Source organism: Megachile rotundata, chromosome 5 (genome assembly GCF_050947335.1).
Source record: "Megachile rotundata isolate GNS110a chromosome 5, iyMegRotu1, whole genome shotgun sequence".
Taxonomy (NCBI): domain Eukaryota; kingdom Metazoa; phylum Arthropoda; class Insecta; order Hymenoptera; family Megachilidae; genus Megachile; species Megachile rotundata.
The window spans coordinates 17,252,501-17,274,338 of NC_134987.1; the positions used below are offsets into that span (position 1 = coordinate 17,252,501).

The window sequence follows — 21,838 nt, forward strand, 5'->3', positions numbered from 1 at the left end:
GTCGGAAGAGGAGGAACGCGTAGCAGGAGGCGTGGCGAGAACGCGCACGCTCCACGTGACCGCGGTGTTCCGGAAGGCGGGACCAGGGAGCCCGGCGCACAACTACAAGGGCAACGGTACGAGCCGGTGGTCACCGGTGCTCTCTCTGTCGTCGCGCGCGCGGAACACCTCGAGAGTCGCGCTCGTTCCACGCACAACACCTGCCGCTCACGATCGCTCGCTCGTACACGCCGTTGTCCGTTCATCCGTGACCGCTTTCGAGAAAGTGTCCGTCGCGAATTACCGTCGTCGCCTGGTCGTCGATCCCCGCGAAGGACATCGATCGATCAGACTTTCGGGGTAAGGAGAGACCGAGCCTAACAGGACCATGGACGGCAAGAACGCGTCGGTCGATCCGACACTAGTTCGCGCGGCAGAATGAGACTGACCGACACGCGAAGAAACAGGAAGTATCCCCGGCATCGGTCAAAGTTGAACGCGGCAACATGCTGCTGCCGCAGGACATGATGGCAGCCCAGTCGAAGATGCTGTATCAGATGAACAAGTACTACGGCGAACGGGTGCAGGCCCGAATGGGCCAGGTACAGAAAACCATTAGGGAGGTGTGCAAGGTGGTGCAGGACGTGCTGAAGGAGGTCGAGGTTCAGGAACCTCGGTTCATCTCGTCGTTGACCGAGTGCAACGGCCGCTACGAGGGCCTCGAGGTGATCTCGCCGGGCGAATTCGAGGTGGTCCTCTACCTGAACCAGATGGGAGTGTTCAACTTCGTCGACGACGGCACCCTGCCGGGCTGCGCCGTGCTGAAGCTCAGCGACGGACGCAAGAGGTCCATGTCGCTTTGGGTCGAATTCATCACCGCCTCCGGTTACCTGTCCGCCAGGAAGATCCGCTCGAGATTTCAGACCCTGGTGGCACAGGCCTGCGACAAGTGCGCCTACAGGGACTCGGTGAAGATGATAGCCGACACCACCGAAGTGAAACTTCGCATCAGAGAGCGATACGTGGTGCAGATCACTCCAGCCTTCAAGTGTTCGGGCGTGTGGCCCAGATCGGCGGCCCATTGGCCAATTCCGCATATACCTTGGCCACATCCTAATCTGGTAGCCGAAGTCAAAACGGAAGGATTCGATTTGTTGTCCAAGGAGAGCGTGGCTCTTCAAGGGAAACAGTCCGCGATGGAAGGCGACGCTTGGGTTCTGTCCTTCACGGAAGCGGAAACGAGATTGCTTCAGGGTGGCTGTCGCAGACGGTGCTTGAGCATATTGAAAACTCTGAGGGACAGACACCTCGATCTTCCCGGAAATCCGGTGACCAGCTACCACATGAAGACGTTGCTGCTCTACGAATGCGAGAAGCATCCCCTGGAGACCGAGTGGGACGAGGGCTGTCTGGCTGACCGTATCAACGGTATCTTTCTGCAGCTGATATCCTGTCTTCAGTGTCGAAGATGTCCACATTATTTCTTACCCAATTTGGATTTGTTCAAAGGGAAATCACCCAGCGGCCTGGAAAACGCGGCGAAACAAGTCTGGAGACTTACTAGAGAATTGTTGACTAACAGTCGCGCTCTAGAGAAGCTTTAGCGGTATTTTTTCGGGGAGAAAGGATTCGGTGACTCGCAGGAATCACGTTTACAGAATATCGCTTTCTTTACCCGCTTTTTATCCTCGCTTTCCAACTTGGGAAGTCCACTTTTAACTCGTTACTTTTCTCAACACGCGCTTCAACATATGGGGATATGGGGATGGTGTAACGAACCTCGTAAACCATAACTATCTTTTTACCTTTTTTGTCTTTTTTTCCACGGGAATAACAAAAGTCAGACTTTCATCGTTGGTGCAGCGACAGATTCCGGTGCTATTTCGTACTGTCAAAAAACGAAAGTAATTGTTGCTAGGTTTTATTTTAGTCTTATTTCGATCGTTCCGATCAGAACGTTAAATTGAACGAATTTAATAGATTATTTCTCGACGTTCACCGAATCACCAAGAGTGCGCACTTTTGCAAATATTATTACCGTGTTTTTTATACAATCGAAAAGCTTTCGCTTATAGCGGAATCTTGTGCTTACTAACGCAGATTAGACGGTGCTCGCGCACCGAGTTACCTGTAACGAGCGTTAAAATATATGAACGATTAATTAACTACTTCGTTAGCTGCTCTCACCCATTTAATAGCTCGTGTGAATCGTCGTGTGATCCGTTGTCGTTAATTAATCTAATGTTTATAATCGGTTAGCGGCGTGCTACCGGCGGCAGTACCTATACGTATTGTTGTATGTACATACTTTTTTATATTATTTAAACAATATTTATTTTTATTCGAATCATTGTTCGAACATACACACACGATGTAAATAATTAATAAACGCATCTCGTCTCATATTAAATACTCGTTGTTCATGCAATACCCATCATCCCGTCAGTTTCAAAGAATTATTTTATATCGTATACAATCAACGCTTTGTTCGACTCGTTTTATTACTATACCGTAGTTCACATAAATTCTACTGATACTTAAATCTTAAGTATTCCTTCATGTTTCTAATTTATGAACATTCTTGAAGAAATTTAATTTTCCAATATTTTAGAGAGTATATTTCTAACGTAGCTTTTGACTGTATATCATAGAGGATCGTAAATTTTTACCAAGATATTATTGTCCATCAATTATTCTCCCTATAACTTTCATCTATTGATCATACGAAATATGGCGAATATATCTGAGTACTATGACAATGGATTTACGTCAGTAGATATAATCAAAGCTTTGCTAAATTCATTTTCATGATATTTACCACATTGGAGAATACTTGCAAAATATTTTTATATATTTAAATAGAATTCTGCAAATTTTACCAAAAGTTTGGAGCTAACTCAACTGCAGTGGTTTCGTATTCTCGTTTCATAAAAGTGTATCAAGATTACTTTCGCAACAGCCTCATTCGCGACAGTTCACACGAAACGTACCCAAACAATTTGCATATCGTAACGGCCGCAAGAAATTTCACGGAAGCGGTAGAATTCGACCCTGGCCGTTTTCTCGTTGAACAAGAACATAAAATCATCGGAGTATAATTATTATCTACGATATTAACACTTGTGCACGCGTTCGAAGGAGATTGAAACGCCTCGTCAGATGCATCGCTACCGAGTTTCATGGCCACTATACGCCTACGGAGCACGGCCGTGTCCCTTATCTTAATTCTCCCCTGAAATTTCCTCCCTTATCTTTCCACCGCAATGACATTCATTAGCCGATGCCACTCAGTTCCTACACGGTACCGCGTGGCCCGTGCGATCGTTCGAGAATTTACGTTATTATTATTGCCCCGTAAAACAAAGTGAGAGGAAAACGTTTCCTTGCCGAACGCGAGCCACACTTTACGTCCGCAGTATCGCGCACTTTCTTCGCGATTTACAAGCCCTAATGGGTAGAGTTATCGCGGCCGTCATTAAGGCCGCATTTTTTATACCTTTTTCTCCGCGTCTCAATAAAACGACCATAAACAAAACACTCCTCTGGGCACGGGTCCTCCGATAATCAAGAATTTTATCCTCGTCATATCGAGCCCCGAATTTCTTACTTTAACAAGCGTTCGACGAAAGAGTGCAAGAATTTGGTATCTCCAATATTTTTACGGATCCAAGACCGTTTAACGTCGCGTTGGTAAACGTTAACGAACAAGCCCAACGAACAGGACCGAGAAAGTAGCTTTAAATCGAAGGATCAGCGAGTTTGGAGGTAGCCAAGCGTGATCCAACGGGGATCACGAGGGCTCCACCATGACGAAAATTTCGGGGCTTACTCGAAGGGGTTGCGGAGGAATGGCCGAGCCCCGTGTGCCCGTGGACAGGAAATAAAACGAGTCGAATCTGCATAATTCATGGGGTAAGAGGGGTTCGCGTTTGGGGTTAGCCGCCGTACTGCGTTCGTCCTTCGATGTTCCCAACGTATAGGTAGAAGAGGTGGCGCGGATCGATCCAGTCGGGTTTGCCGCGGTTGGCCACGCCCGTGCGGCTCGCCAGCCAGCCGATTGGTCGAACCGCGCGGTTCGGGGCGGAGCCTGTTGAAGGTGATCGCCACGGGCACACCGCACGCCTTCGTGTGGCCCGAAGAGCGGGTGGCGCGGAGGAGGTGAACGACAGCGCAGTCGACAATCTGCTCCTGCACGGAGTCGCTCGCACACCTTTTCCTCCCGCTGCTCGTTCGTATCTCCGTTAACCGGCGCCCTTTTGCGTCGCGACGCGCGATCGTCTCGATATTTCCGCTGGAGAGACCAACGATTACGAGGCGGAGGAGCGAACCGAAACGAGGATACCGCAGATGGCAGAACAGGGACGCGGCTGAAATCGCAGGACCAGAGGTAGATCGAGGAGTTTCGGGCAGAATGCGGTGATCGACGGTAAAAATTGTTAGAAAGAAGCCACCGGAGGCTTCAGGCCGCCGCAACCATGCTGTTGCCGGCCGATATGCTGGCGGCCCAGTCCAAGATGGTCTATCAGATCAACAAGTATTTCGGGGAACGCGTGATGACCAGAAAGAGTCAAGTGATGAAGACGATCCAGGAGGTGTGTCGAGTGGTGCAGGACGTACTGAAGGAAGTAGAGGTCCAGGAACCGCGGTTCATCTCGTCGTTGACCGACTACAACGGCCGCTTCGACGGTCTGGACGTGATTTCGCCGACGGAGTTCGAGATCGTGATCTACCTTAACCAGATGGGAGTTCTAAATTTCGTGGACGACGGCACGCTACCGGGTTGCGCGGTGCTAAAGCTCAGCGACGGTCGAAAGAGGTCCATGTCCCTCTGGGTAGAATTCATCACCGCGTCTGGCTACCTGTCGGCCAGAAAGATCCGCTCGAGATTCCAGACCCTGGTGGCGCAGGCTTGCGACAAATGCGCCTACAGAGATTCCGTGAAAATGATAGCGGACACCACCGAAGTGAAGCTGCGTATCAGAGAGCGATACGTGGTGCAGATCACCCCGGCCTTCAAGTGTGCCGGACTCTGGCCAAGATCGGCCTCCCACTGGCCCATAGCGCACATACCCTGGCCACATCCTAACATCGTGGCGGAAGTGAAAACCGAAGGATTCGATATGCTGTCGAAGGAGTGTATAGGTCTGCAAGGGAAGCAGTCGGCGATGGAGGGCGACGCTTGGGCGTTGTCCTTCATAGACGCGGAGAACCGTCTGCTGCAAGGTGGCAGTCGTAAGCGTTGTCTGAGTATCTTGAAGACTCTCAGAGACAGACATCTGGATCTACCTGGCAACCCCGTCACCAGTTACCACATGAAGACCCTGTTACTGTACGAGTGCGAGAAACATCCCCACGAGGCTGAGTGGGACGAGACGTGCATCGGAGACCGCATCAATGGAATACTGTTGCAATTGATCTCTTGCCTGCAGTGTCGCAGGTGTCCACATTATTTCCTACCTAATCTCGACCTGTTCAAGGGAAAATCGCCCAGTGGGCTGGAGAACGCGGCCAAACAGGTGTGGAGACTCACCAGGGAGCTTCTCACGAACAGCCGCGCCCTGGAGAAACTGTAGTTAATGTTTCGATTTACTTGGAGATTGTATATTGAGAAGCTGTCTTAATCGGTGTACCGACCATTCGCGAACTGTAGAGAAATTCCGAATACCATTTGCTGGACTGGCTGAGAATTTTCGAGAAGCAAACTGGAAGTACTCGTCGTTCAGAAGACTAGTGTGTGTTTGCGAAAGCGAGAACGATCGCTGGGTGCGTGTGTGATTTTGTGGTCCCGAGGACGATCTTGAACCAGTGCCATAAATACGATGACGAATTTTCTGTTTGACTCGAAACACGAATGTTCCCTGTCAGGAGGGAGTCGCCGACGGCCAGTTACGTCGGATCTAACACTGCGATCTAACTCTTAACCGGTGATATTCGTGTTCGCTCGCGAATTGCAACACGATACGATAATCGTGGAAGAAATGTGACGAACACCGTTCAACGGAATATTCGCGAAATCGTTGAGAAAAGGGAACGTACGAGTCACCGGTTACGGGTCACTTCGGTCCTCTGTTTTAATCGATCTATCCTGTCTACCGACGCTATGTAAATACTACTTGAAAGATATTTATTGAAAGTGTACACGAAAATTGTGAAATACAATGCTATTTATATGGAACCATAGTCACGGCGGCTGTCGTCATTTCTCGCCTCGAACACAATACACCCACTCCTCACCTACGAACTTAATCGAAAATTTTATTCTCTCGTAAATATCGGTTGGACTTTTCAACCTCGGAGATCGTTAAACTATTCGAAGCTAGATTTCTGAAAATCTGAAAAATTTTGGTAGCTGTGGAAGTGTTGAAAACCTTGATGATAAGAAATAATTTGTGAAAGATTACAAATCGATGTCAAAGTGTAAAGATCCTCAAATATCGTTTGAAAGTTTAGAAAGTTTTGATAATTTCAAAGGTCATGTGAGTGTCGAAAACTTGATCTTTCAATAAGGAAAAAATTGTGTAAGATAAAATTACCAAGTTTGATGTCTGTTTTCGGATAAAGATCTATCGACATTTGCGTAATTTATTGTTCCTAACAAATTCCATGAAAAATTCAATAGGATCAAACTGTGATCTCTCCAAGGCTATCAAATTACGTTACTCTTCGAATTTTCAAGAAATTTCCATGAAAGTGTCCATAGAATTCGAAATTACTCGGTGATTAAGTAGCTCAGGAATTGTCAAAAGAAACCATTGAAGTCGGTAGGTTAGGCCTCGTAAATTTTCATGGTTTTTTGTTTCGCGCCACTGGAGATCGAACAGAACATTCAAATCTCGCGAATAACATTCCGACGACCGATTCAATGTTGTTGCGACGAGACGGAATATTTAACTGTTTGTCCGCGAACCTTTTTCTCTCTTCAAATTGCGACGGTGAAATAAAAATTTATGTTCTCCCCGGAAATTTAGTAGACAAGGTTGCAATTCGTGCAACTATTTTTTTCATGAACTGAATTTTAGTTAAAAACACTCTTCAGAGACTAACCGAGAGAATAGTAAATTCGATGAATATTAATTTCACGATTATTTCTAGTGAATCGTTCGAGTGTCATAACCCCACTTACTCGAAATTCCAAAAAATCAAACAGAAATATTTATTCGATTACAATTTTGGCTCAACGATGTTTGCAGAGATCTCTTTGCCTTTCGCAATAAAACAGCCTGATATGTGTCGTCCGTTATGTTTTGTCTAACAGAATTCTTTCATCGCCTTTTCTATCCTCCTTAAAACTCGTTCGGATAAAAATACGCAAACGATCTCCACGGAAAAATTCAGACACAAGTCTCCATAATAATAACTCTACTTGATTCTAATGGGTTATCAAAATGATTTCTATCCGAGTACATTAATTTAAATGTCTCTATTATTATACATTAATACCTCAAATTTACCAGTTCATATTTACTGCAAATGTATGAAGGATAACTTTTCGAAACAAGAAGTACCTGGTCATTTAGCTACCCGTTTCACTGGTCGATAAGAAAATTGCATCTTATCGGGACAGGTTCGCGTTATTTATTTGTCATTAGGCGACGTTTACGTGTCACTAACTTGAGTCATTTTCAAACCAGCTGGCGTATCTATTGTGCAGGCCAAGGCACGATAAGTTTCATAAAATAGCCCCATGCGTGAAGTATATGATTTTCGTGACAAGAAACAACCAATGCGTGGCGTGCTACGAATAAAGATGTTGTACCGTGTCTCTGGCTACGAATTAAGTAATCTGGATTGTGGTTTTCTCCATTACTGTCAAAATAGCTGCTCGTTATACTTCAATATTTAAACCGCTAGACTAGTTTGTAAATCAAGCTTTAAACGTGGGAAAATTTGTGATATCGTGTTGAAATTATAGCGTGTTACGATAATAAAACATTGATATTATTTAAGGGGTAAATTGGTGAGTTGGAGGAGATGCAATATGGTGGTACGTTTGATGATACAATGAGAATGCGTGGTACAGCGCTTTGTACAGCTTATGGTAGTATAGTGCTGATTGTACAACGCGTTGTGATACAATCCGTCGTTAGTGCAACGCGATGACACAACACCTAGGGACACTATACGTTGAACGTGCAACGCGTCGATTGTACAACGCGTGGCGATTCAGCGCGTTGACTGTATAATCCGTGGTGACACAACGCGTCGACTGTACAACGCGTCGACTGTACAACGCGTCGACTGTACAACGCATCGACTGTACAACGCGTCGACTTTACAATGCGTCGACTTTACAACGCGTCGACTTTACAATACGTGGTGATACAACGCGTTAATAGTACAATGCGCCGACTTTACGATACGTGGTGACACAACGCGTCGACTGTACAATACGTGGTGAGACAACGCGTCGACTGTACAACGCGTCGACTGTACAACGCATTGACTGTACAACGCATCGACTGTACAACGCATCGACTGTACAACGCGTCGACTTTACAATACGTGGTGATACAACGCGTCGACAGTACAACGCGTCGACTGTAAAATATGTGGTGACACAACGCGTTAATAGTACAATGCGTCGACTCTACAATACGTGGCGATACAACGCGTTGATAATACAATGCGTCGACTTTGCAATACGTGGTGACACAACGCGTCGACAGTACAACGCGTCGACTGTACAATACGTGGCGATACAACGCGTTGATAATACAATGCGTCGACTTTGCAATACGTGGTGACACAACGCGTTGATAGTACAATGCGTCGACTTTACAGCGCGTCGATTGTACAACGTGTGGTGACACAACGCGTCAACTATACAACGCACGGTAATATAACGCATTGACTGTCCTACGCATGAAAGTACAAAGCAGACTACTCAACGCATAGCAATACAATGCGTCGACTACACAACATGTGGTGATATAACGTCGACTATAAAACATTCGGTGTTAGAACACATTGAACATACAACACGCCAAATACACAACTCATCAACTATGAAATCCTACAGCTTTTACACCGATCTTGTGATAACTAATGTAACTTGTCAAAACATCAAACTTGTTCAAACGTTCTAAATAACGATCTAGCTCATATCTAGCTTGTATCATGGTAATTATTAGACGTAATTACCATGCAACACATAGTGTAAAGACCCCCGGTGACGGCAATGTAACAGCAGCGTACCGTAAATCGATTCCCACCGCGAAAGAGTAAAAATGTAACGTCTTACAAGAAAATCAGAAGACCAAGAACGTGAGAAGCTATCCGTTGCGTGTAATCGATTTCGAGCGCACAGCGCTGATGGGAACATCCGTGTAATTGACGCGAACGAGCGTAAAACTGGCAGCAATTCAAACAACAATCACTAATATCCGTGTTTACCGTGCGTGCATCAGTGAAACTTCAAAATAGTTTGGAGAAACGGTGCGTGCGCGTAATGTATGCGAACAACCGACGAAATCCGCGGATACGTGTCAATAAATGTCCGTACGAGTGATGTTGGTCAAGAAATATCGATATGTTAATTGATATTGCTGACTAATATGCAATCGAATCTAATAAATCATTTCTCGTGACTACTGTACTATTTAGATGATTTCTGGTACGACACATGTTGCGAGACCCGCGGGAAAACGTGTTGATTGAACCTGACGTACAACTTTGGATCGGTCATTCTATATTTTGTTAATCATTCATTGATATATAGTTCCTGTTTAGAATTCTACATCGATTTTGCGCGTGATTAATTATTATCTGTTGACGGCCTATTAGATTTGATCGGTAGACGCGTTTTTATGTGTTAAGTGCCACAGGTGACTCTCGTTATATTGCCATCGGGAGGGTTGCAATTAGTTGCATATTCGACGGATTTTATGTTTGACGTTGTATGTGTTTATTTGTATATTGTCATATAGTGAGAGGGTTGCAATGAGTTGCATATTCGACGGATTTTATGTTTGACGTTGTATGTTCGATATGTTTATTTGATGCGTTGCATGAAGCGTTGTATGTTCAACGCGTTGCATATGTGACACTATTCGATATATTGCATATGTGACACTATTCGTTGTTATTCTACACGTTGTTTGTTTAATACATTGTTTCGTCAAGCATAGCATATTCAACGCGTTGCATATTCGACGGGTTGCATATTTGACGCGTTGAATGTCGGACGCTGCATATGCGACGCGCCGTTTCGATGTGTTGCATATTTGACGCCTTACATGTCCGACACACTGCATATCTAGCGCTGCATATTCGACGCATTGCATACTCGACACATTGCATACTCGACGCACTGCATATTCGACGCGTCGTGCATTTGACGCGACGCATGTGTGACACGTTACATATTCGACGCGTTGCATATGTGGCATAGTGCATATTAGACTTTTTGTTTGCCCGTCGCATTTTCGACGCGTCGTTCATTGGATACGTTGCATATTTGACGAGTTATCCTACACGTTACACATGTGACGTTGCATATGTGAGGTTACATGTGTGACGTTGCATATGTGACGAATTGCATTTTTTTTTTTGATCCATGCGTTGCTCGTCGCGTTGTATCAACACAATGTGTAGTTGCATTGTGTATACACCACATATTTGACACATCATTAAACACATACTTAACGCGTTGTATATAAAACATTGCGTTTTACATATTCAACTTATAACGCCAAGTGTTACAAATACATTATACTTTCAATAGTATATCCAATGCATGACCAATCGTTTCAAGTGTTATATTGTTGCGACTTATATCGCCGTGCGTTATAAGCCGTTATATTCTCACGCAATTTCATCAAGTTTCTATAAAAAAAGTTCTGTAATTACCTGAGATATGGAATTATTGATATATGTGACGGTTACGAGGCTTGCTACGAGGATATTACGTAAGTTATCGGTTCATAAAAGAACGTGAATTTTGTTTTTCAATTAACATTGCAAAAATAGCATCGGAGATACATAAATTATATTAGTGAAAATGTTTATCGGAACTGTACGTTTCATGAATTTTAACAATTTCAATTTTCTACAAGAGTTTAGCGGGGAATTTAGTTTGCTTGTTAACGAGTAAAATTATTATCCTGGCTTAAGTTCTTGACTCTTAATAAAATTTGTTCGAACGCGAGAGTGATAAATCGTGAAATTTCACGAAATGCTCGCGTGTTTTTGGTTTAATCTGAAGATCGAGTCCCGAAAACGATATTCTCGAGAAGACGCAATCAACGTGCATTTTTATCGATTACTTAAAAAAATAAAGACAGGAAGTATACGCGCACCGGGGATTACGGAGTTTCTTGCCGAATTTATAATTTTTTAGCGTGAACACTATCGTCGGTCCCTCGTCGCGATTCGTGTATTTAAACATTGAGCAGTCATGCGTGCGACAAATTACTACGGTGAATAAATTTACATATTTATCTGGTTATTACTGCGACTTTCAGAATAAGGAAAACAGAAGTCGATTTCTTCGAGAGCCTTGACCAGCTACGATAGTTGACGCGTACGTGGCCACATGGTCACATTACATTATTTCATGTCTACAAAATCTAATGTACCAGAATTATTCTGATAAATATCTATTAGAACCCACAATTTATGTGATCATTAATATAAAAAAAAATTGCACAAGTTTCTTGCAATTCACGTATTAAATCATAAGTTCATATTACAAAATAACCATTCAAAATAGAAAAAATATTTAACAACTCACAATATCAATTAACGAGCACTCGTTTCTATTAGACTAATTGTATGACAACGTTTTAATATCGTTTGATATATGATTTATAAATGTTTAAGTCTCAAGGCAAGCCGGACATTTTACAGAATGACTCTGAAAGACTCGTGCTAATTAAATTATAAGAGATTCAATTATCTTATCCAGAATTCATTTTATTATTGGGTGTCTGCAAATTGCTCTGTTTGGAGCTGTCCTATATAAGGATCTGTAAGTATCGGTACTCAGGGGTATAAAGATATAAAGACAGCAGATATAAGAATATATGTATAGATACGGTAATCTGCGAATATATCGAGATTCTCAAGAAATATAGGAATAATATGCAGAAGTATAGGATAGAATATAGAATGAAGGTGGAATACAGGACTCGAAGATCTGGAGATACCAAGAGTACTAAGGATATGGGGATCTATTTATATTTAGCGACATAGGAATTCAGATGTATAGAAAGAGGTGTACGGAGCTAGAAGATATAGAAATCTGAGGACGTAAAAATTTGGCGACAATCTTTACAGGAATCTATAAGAGTCTGATGATATAGAGATCTAGAGACGTGCTAGAAGCACATATCTCGAAACACATGTTCATGCATCCACCGTTAGCCGAAAATTCCGAACCCAGCAATATAGCACGCGATCTAGGCGAACATTACGTTATGAAACGCAGAGTGGTAAAGGTTCTAGCAGGATCGATCAGACTCGATGAAGCCACGCAGAGAGCAGTTTAATGAGAGAGTCTCTGTCCGCGAGATAAGCTTAGCTCTCGGGTGTATCTCGCAACACGGTGCATTCATCCATGCATTCCTGTCCGGTTTCCTCCTTTTCTGCTTTCCGTCCTCTCCTGACCCCTCTCTTCGACCAATCTACCGTCTTTGATAGCACGCAACTCGCTCCTTCTGTTTCTCCATTGCCGACCTCCTTGTCTCCTCTCTTCCTGCTCGCGGCCTTCTCGCTCCTCGGATTCTCTCGTCCTTCCTTGTCCTCTCTCGTTCGGCTCTCCAAAACCCGCTCGCACTCGCTCTACCGCGTCGTCCACCCCCGGCTTTTGTCTTATTATTTTGTCGGCGCGAGCGACCAACAGGTATACCTCTCCTACACTCCTCTCCTCTCTCGTTGCGATCCCCGCATATAAACATCGCGGCTTTATCTGAGCGTTTTATAGCGGAGGTCCCGGCAACCGAGGGGACCGACTGCCCCGAAGAACGGGCAGACTCCAAAGGTCTGACACGGCTCTGCATCCTGCCCACTCTACCTACGCTCTTCCACCTTCTTTCCCTTCCTTTCTCTTTATTCATTTTTATCCAAATATACACCGACTTACTTCGAATCTGATGAATCTGATGGAACTCCAACGTTCCAACCTTTTAGCGGTTCAACAAAATTTATATGGCGTAAAGAATTGCGAAAGGTAGCCTAATCTTCTTGTGATGTGCACAATCTTATTTGCAATTGTGGAAGACTTTTGGTGGACTTTTTGGACGTTTAGGAGTTTCAGGATTTGTTCATATGTCTTTTAGAATTGGAGACAAGGTGACACTCTATGATTTTGCTAGATATTGCATATTACTTTGCAAGGACTTCAACGTGTATTCTCAATTCTATCTCCTACCTAGATTCTTCCCAAGTCCATAAATTCTTCCTAAATTTCTTCATAAATTCTTTCTATTCTACATTCCTAAATTCAATGCTCAACTACAATCATACATCTGATCACCAATATTACACTTCCCATACGATGTTCAAACATTTCCAAAATGTAACCTAATGTAACTTAATCTCCAGGATAAAAGAGTATCCGTATCAAGAGTGAAGTAAACCGTCAGCAACATTTATCAGACCCGCGGTATAATTATTTCAGCGGACCCCGTCCATTCGTTGCATTGTCCGTCGTGTCGCGTTCTCGATATCCTCGAGTTTTATTGGCGGTCCACCCTTCACCCTTTCGGCCCTCCCAAACAGGAGAAAAAGGGAGGAGACAAGGCCCCGTACCTACCGATCGGTAACGCGATACCCCACGAATTCGTTCCTTTTTCTCGTGGTGCACGCGTCCTCGCAAGACCAAGCAGCGACACGCTGAGCCGGCAAAACGAGATTATAAAAATAACGCGTGTATCCCCGCTCGCACCCTCGTCCGAGTCGCGGCTCCAAATCATGTCGAAAACAGGGGGAGAATATAGACTTTGAAATTTGAAACTTTTTTAGAATCGCAGGGTGGCACATGTAGGTGCGGACGAGATCGAGCAGATACAAGGCAGATAAGTTGGAGAGAGTTTACGCCGATGGCAGTTTCGTTAATTTGCAATTTCCGTGGTCCGAGGGACCGGTGAAATTAACGCGAACGTATGACCAATCCGGGAGATAAACCTGGCAAGCTGGGTTTACGTATGGACCGTCATTTTGTCGTTTCGAACAATATGTCACTCCTGCAGAACGTGTAGCTCGAATCTCCCACAGCAATATTTATCCCGAATTTCCCTGGCAATATTTTGTAACAATTATTTTTATTGGTGGAGGCAGGTAGATATGTTTTTAGCAGCACAAAAATATAGTTTGCTGAGAATTATTCTGTGAAGAAATCCTAACTTTGAACTGATAGTTTTGAACGATACTTGAGTAATATCTGTGGAAAGTGGAATTTACGCAGGCAGGATTCGCGGACATTTTTAACGCGCTCTTTGCCGGTTTCGCTCCAACTGAGCGTGGAAACTGATCGCGAGACTTGATTAGGCGCTAACTGCAAGAGCAGCGAGCTGTAATAAACTTTTATACACAGTAATTAACAGTATGGAAAATATAGTCTGCCGAAGTTTCGTGTGGTACGTGTAAATTGGTATCGCTATAATTGTTTGTTGGAAATCGCCATGAATATGCATTTCCTAACAAGGTGCTCGCAAAAAGTTAATTCGTTTTTCTGATACTGGCGTAAATAATCAAAAACTCTTTGCGTTGATTTATTTTCAATAAGCCTTTTATGCAAACTGAAAATTTAATAGTTTGTGCAAGGTTTCATAGAAAAGAAACCGAGTTGGAGTTCCTACAATGTAAACGTATCTCAAGTGCCTCTTCCTTCATGGGGTCACATGTGCGCTCTCGCCACCGTGATACTCGCCCCGTGATACTCGAAGACCACTTACGGCCGACATTATCCTACGAACCGTCGCAGCTTTATGAGCAAAACCACTTAGCGTATCGCAACTACACGGGGGTTGGGGGTCATCGCATGCGTTTGAAACATTGATGAAGTCGAGGCAGGGGTGACATCCCGAACGTATGAAAATATCGTCACGCGAAATCCTGTGGAGCAACGCTCGAGAAACGACGAACAAGTTCCTTGATCGAACAAAAAGCCCCATGAGGAGCATTAGGGTTTGGTGCATCAAAGAAGAATCATATTGTCACGCGAGCAACCTTTCTGAGTTGGCGCCGCGTAGCTCAACGTTTTTCCCTCCATTTTTCCACTCGGGGACAGACTCCCGCGCAAAAACTCTCCAAGAGAAGAGGATTGCTGGGAAAAGTAAGAAAACGAGAAATAGTATACAGGATGACTCAAATATGAGTGTAATGTCTTAGTACTTAGGTACACGTTTTTGATATGATTTTTATTAAATGTGGCGTGAGATGCAGTTCCTGAAATTAGTTAGATAAATGTTCCTGCAAAAACAATGTAAAGGAAGAAGGAGATGATATGATTTTTACAAATCAAGTTACTTGAGTAGGTTTTAAGACATTAAAAAAAGTCAAGCTAAATATATGATTCAAGGCAATGCGTTGTACGAATTGTCTCGCTAATATGTGTTCATATGAATTGTTTCACTATGTGTTCATATGAATTGTTTCACTAATATGTGTTCATATGAGTTGTTCCACTAATATGTGTTCATATGAATTGTGCCACTAACATATGTTCATATGAATTGTTTCACTAATATGTATTCATGTGACTTGTTTCACTAATATGTGTTCATATGAGTTGTTCCACTAATATGTGTTCATATGAATTGTGCCACTAATATGTGTTCATATGAATTGTGCCACTAAAATATGTTCATATGAATTATTTCACTAATATGTGTTCATATGAATTGTCTACTAATATGTGTTCATATGAATTGCGCCACTAACATATGTTCATATAAATTGTTTCACTAATATGTGTTCATGTGACTTGTTTCACTAATATGTGTTCATATGAGTTGTTCCACTAATATGTGTTCATATGAATTGTGCCACTAATATGTGTTCATATGAATTGTGCCACTAACATATGTTCATATGAATTATTTCACTAATATGTGTTCATATGAACTGTTTCACTAACATGTATCCATATGAATTGTCTACTAATATGTGTTCATATGCACTGTTTCACTAATATGTGTTCACATGAATTGTGTTACTAACATGTGTTCACATGAATTGTGCCACTAACATGTGTTCATATAAATTGCTTCATTAACATGTGTCTATATGAATTGTTCCACTAATATATGTCCATATGAATTGTCCACTAATATGTGTTCATATGAACTGTTTCCCTAACATGTGTCCACATGAATTGATCCACTAATATGTGTCCATATGAATATGAGTCTAAAATGAGTCCTTATGAATTGCTTTGTTAATACGAATCAGCACGAATTAATTGACTAATATACGTCTGTATAAACTGCGACTACTACCAAATTGGTAATTTGCCTACAGTGAAGGAATTTTTTATTAAACCCCCATAAATGGTCAATATCAACCTCGATACTAAATGAAACTTTCGGACATCGAAACGAGAATAAGATAACCAAACTGTCTGGATAATGTCCGATTCATGAAGTTCGCCGACGATGCATTATCGCGATGGCGTACGAGCACATCCTCTTGATGTTTCTACGATCGTTCACCGCATTTTTAAATACGATTAAATACAAAGTAGAGGCAATTAACGATTTCCTTACGATTCGCCGCCCAACGTTCCGATGCTTCGACTTATCTGAACGTCGGATTAAAAGTAACCGAGTGCTACTTTACGATCCCACCGACGATAACCGAGACGAAGAACACGAAGTTAACGAGAAAATTTTCTAATTGTGTTTTCATCGTTGAATTACTTGTGGAAATGTCGAGTATCATATCGCAACACGAATTATAAAAATTAATTAATTACATCGAATTAACACGAGCGAAACGCGCACGAACATTCTCACATTCCGTAGAAAGAACGCATAGGAAACTTTTTATTGCGCGAAGGCTGACACGTTGGGTTATTAGGCAACGAGCGTCGATAAAAAACGAATTCGAAAGAAACTAGCCTCCGTTTCAGGATTGCCACACACTCGTGGCCGAAGATAACGACACTCGAGTGGGTGAGAAAAGTGTCACAGGCATCCGGTGATCTGGCTAATGTTCCGAGGGTGCCGGGTTCTGCTGCTGAACAGGCGGCGTCCTTTGTTCTCGCCACTTCTGAACATCGCTCGAGACGCATCCTCCTACGCGCACACCGCGAGACGTATTAGCCCGAATGCGTTGAAAACGCGCTTTAATAAATCACACCACCGATCTTCAACATCCCTCAAATCGTAACTTCAACGGTTTTAAAACTGGCCCTAAGTGCTACACGCTTTTAAGGGCGCCTCGACGATAACGCGCGCGGATGTGTTTCTTGAGATCGTTATTAACGCGACACTGCTGGGGCAACGTGCTCAAGGTGAAAAATACCGGGTTCGATTGAATAATTCAGCGGTGAGACGGGGCTTCCTTTATGACGAAAAACACTCTTGCTTATTAAACTCGAGGACCACGTGGCTTCATCAATTTTCAATCTTGAGAAAAACCTTTGGGAATTTTACTGGGCGATTTTTGGTAAATTGAGATTAACGATGGCGGTATCTTTGCGGTATGGGATGGATCGAAGTTTGTCAATTTTTATTACTTCCCAGTATATTTAGTTGTCTGACAACTGATGCAGGAAGCACCGATGAATAGTACATTTCTCAATTCTTAGATTAACAAATTTTTAAATTTCTTACCTCTGAAACTTCTACATTATTTCTCAATTAAAATTTCTGAAATAGTAGTCAATGTGAAGATATGAAGTTGAATCTTCGACATGGGAAAAATGGTTAACTAAGAGACTTGTAATTTATAAAACTGACAGAAGAATTTCTCTGAAACAATATTCAATCCCAGCGTAATAAATACACTTTGTTTCGTTACGTTAAAAGGGGTAACTAAATTGAATCATGCTCCACCGATCACTGTAACGCAGTTACTACATAAAGGGGTAAAAGATGCCTTAAGTGCAGACGAAATATAATTTATGAGAACTGTCTGTGTTGCAATTTATCACATAAAAATCCATTTAATCGGCTTGTTTTGATGTATAAATGAACTACTTACTGTTTGAATTAATATCAAACTCCACTTCTGCGCCTATTGAAATGTGCATAATAAATTGAAAAATTCCAAGAATCCTATCCTTTTCAAACATATATTAATTCTAACGAGTGCAATTAGGTACATTTTTTGCTAAAGTGTTGCAGGAAGCTTTTAAATTTTTATAAGTTTTTCCTTTTTGCATTTTTATGACCTGTTGCTTCTTGCTGATAATCTCCGGTGAAGTACTCTTTCGAACGTGAGGAAACGGTATGGGCAACTCATTTAACACGAAGAATGTCGAATGCATTTTATATAATGTTTGCTAGGTTTCGTTAAGGATATGTGAGGTTAAAGACAGGTTCGCCTTTATCTCTAACTCTCTGATATAGGAAAAACTACTTGTTCATTGGCACCGGACCGTTTTAGAGATAACCGCGACTGCACGTGTGGAAATCGGCGTTAGTCCATTTAGCAACTAGCTAGAAATATATTGGAAGATTTTACAAATAACAGGACTGGAAATCGCTGGTCCATTTACAGGTAACCGTAGCTGCGCGTGTGGAAATCGGCACTAGGCCATTTAGTAATAGCAACACAACTGGAAATATATTGGAAGATTTTATGAATAACGGGACTGGAAATCGGCGCTGGTCCATTTACAGGTAACTATAGCTGCATGTGTGGAAATCGGCACTGGTTCACTTTGCAATTAACACAAGTGGAAATCGGCGTTGGAAGATTTTACAAATAACAGTAACACTACTGGAAATCGGCGCTGGTCCAGTTATGAGTAGCCACAACTACACGTGTGGAAATCGGCACTGGTCCATCTAGCAACTAATACAAGTGGAAATCGGCGTTTGAAGATTTTACAAATAACAGTAACACGACTAGAAATCGGGGTTGGTCCAGTCACGAGTAACCACAACTACACGTGTGGAAATCGGCACTGGTCCATCTAGCAACTAATACAAGTGGAAATCGGCGCTGGAAGATTTTACAAATAACAGTAACCATGACCAGAAATCGGCGCTGGTCCATTTACAAGTAACCGCAGCTACACGTGTGCAAATCGGCATTAGTCCATTTATTAACAGTAACACAACTAGAAATCGGTATTGGAAGACTCTACAAATAACAGCATCACGAAACCGACTACGGTCCATTTTACGAGTAAGAGCAACCGAAATCGGTTGAACACGAAGGAAAATTTGATTAGTTCCGGAGGGGTGGAAACCAGCGGAGATTTATGTCGCGAAAGTGCTAGTTCCGAGGGCGGGGGTGTCGCGTGGCAAGCGGCAATAAGGGAAAATCGGTAGTCATCCAGCTTTTCCCCAGAGAGAAAACGGACGAGCCTGTTGGAGGCATGGCGGAAGAAGGACAGCGAGAAACAGCGTTACGAGCAACGCTCTATTTCTGGCCGAACCGGTGGCGAGGAACGAGAGGGGCAGAGGGTCATCAGGATTGATGCGTCCTTTTGCCTGAATTATTACCGAGTCCTACGATTCTCGTCCTCTTTTTTTTCCTCGTGTCCCGCTAGCTTTCTCTCTCCACGACACCGGTGCCTTTTCGCTCGTCGCCTCACTTTCACCCTCGAACTCCCTTAATTCTCGAAAATCGTCAAGTATATCGACTGTTTACGCTCGTAATTCCAAACCCGAGACCGTCTAGCTGTTTTATCGAGGGTACTTCTGCGAATATCGTCTTACGAAAACCGTCTAATTCGGCGCCAGTTCTTTGATAAACAATCTGATTTACTTACCGGCGGAATGAACTACCGACCTTGCTCGTTCGCCTGGCAAATTGACTTAGGAAACAGAAATTGCTCGATTACTCACCTGAAATCAAAATAAGAACAAAAGGGTTAGTGTGTCGAGAAATACTCTGCAACGAGGAAATGAATGAAACGAGAGTGGTAACAGTACGACAAATGGGGAGCGTTTAACCTATTTCGACATATTTTGATGCCATAATTTTTATTTTTTCACAATGACAACTGTAACGGTGCTGCGCCCTAAGACGTAATAATTCGTTAATCACGCAAGAAATCATGCAACCTTGTATCCCGCAAATGACTAGCAATCGAAGCTCGCGATTAACTGCCTCGATATCGTTAAACGCGTATCCGTGTCGCGTTAATAACTTTTTTTCACCGATTCGCGGTAATTTCGAGGAATCGCGTTATCTCATCGATTCCGGCGGTAAACCGGTAAAAATAAACTTTACAAAACACGAGAGAGATAACTAAGGTATTCGTTTACCGTCGTGGCACGACGGAACGACGTGAATGCTAAATAGATCGTGGTGCGGTCGCCGTACGTCTAAAGTGTCCGGTTTATGGACGTTCCTCAGGAAAAATAGCAGTCACGACGCAGCGACGTGGTGACCGGTAGTCGCTCACGCGCGAAATGACGTTAACAAGTTGATTCCCCGGCGTAATAACTTAAAACGTTTAGGGTTTCGATTTTTCAGTCGTTCGCTGAACGTAGATTGTCTCGCTTTCGTGCAGCCTTTCACTTTGCCAGTTCACCGTGCTTTATAGCTCGCGTCTGTTTTCATTTGCCTCTCCTCCTTCTTCTTCCTACACGCTTGAGAACCTAACTCCGCGTGATTCGCGTTTTTCTTACAGTCCAAGTACCGCTTTGCACGAAACGTCGGGTCAATTGCGGACGATACACACCATTTCGCGCAATAGTCGCCACAGCGAAGGCCTCAGCAATCGATCAGAAAAATTTTAACTTCAGAAAGAAGCAGACTAACTGATTCTTAGGGGTCGCTGGGGGGTTCTTCTCAAAATTTGGGGGTTGTTAATAATTCTGAGTCAAATGTTGCCTATTCCGTTCAAGTCTACCTTGTGTCTAACAAGAAGTGTGTATAATTTCAACCCACAAAAAAATGGAGTCCTTCCACAAAATTGTTGAAACCCTCTTAATCAGTGCACGTCAAATGAAGGTGTTAAAATAACGAAACAAGCAGCTGCAATAATTCAGTGCGATTGATATCGTTCCAAGCCGACGATCAGTTATTGGAATACTAATACCAAGACCTCATTACAATATCGAACAGAAGCTGATCGGGAGCAGTACGTCCAAAGATTGTCACGACGTTCAACCTGTCAGCGGAACACGATTTTCGTCTTTAGGATCGCGATCGACAAGCAAGAGGGCGAAATTTCTCGTCGGTATCTGAGCGCACATCGACGAGCTGCCAACAATTAATCCGGACGGACAACGGCGTGGAACGGGACCGTAACCCTATACCATAGGACCCCCAAGTTCGAGTTTAAAGATGAAGCAAGGAAAGGGGTGGAGGACTAGGTTCTGATCTCATATCATATTTCGTGTTATTCAAATGCCAACAATGCTATTAAAGGATTTCTCTGGTAATCCCTTGGCCGCAGTTGGCGAGAGAACCCGATGGTGCACGGCGAAAACACCAACAGGCACAAAGAGAGGCGTCCTTACTCAGGGACACGAAACGGCCGCAAACATCTACGGGACAATGCAACCGGCTCTATCTGCGCATTTTGTTCTTCGCGATCTAACTCGCTCTTTTTCTTTTACCTTCGATTTCCGCCGATGGAACGACCTTTACGTGGATCCCCGTATTTTTCACACAAACAGGAACTGTTTACAAGAACTGGTACCTTGTTTGCCGATCACGCACCTTTACGCGGGTTCAATAACGCGATAAATCGAAGATTCCTTTCGGAAAAAACAGAATGCTTTGATTC

The 21,838-nt window shown here is 43.2% G+C and overlaps 2 protein-coding genes and 1 pseudogene across 19 annotated transcripts in view; 2 read left to right on the plus strand and 1 right to left on the minus strand.

Annotated features, from left to right (window-relative positions):
- The window catches only part of rg (A kinase anchor protein rugose), a 395,524-nt gene that overhangs the window by 29,867 nt on the left and 343,819 nt on the right, over positions 1-21,838 (minus strand). The gene's annotated exons all lie outside the window — the stretch shown is intronic.
- Positions 96-2,389, plus strand: LOC100883105 (protein mab-21 pseudogene; annotated as a pseudogene).
- LOC100883216 (protein mab-21) lies at positions 4,101-6,159 on the plus strand. The gene has a single exon (XM_003703263.3). The coding sequence runs from the start codon at positions 4,455-4,457 to the stop codon at positions 5,550-5,552; it is 1,098 nt and encodes a 365-aa protein (XP_003703311.1). The 5' UTR covers positions 4,101-4,454; the 3' UTR covers positions 5,553-6,159.

Excerpts from the sequence above, each read along its gene's own strand:
- LOC100883216 (XM_003703263.3), top strand. The coding sequence starts at position 4,455 with ATGCTGTTGCCGGCCGATATGCTGGCGGCCCAGTCCAAGATGGTCTAT.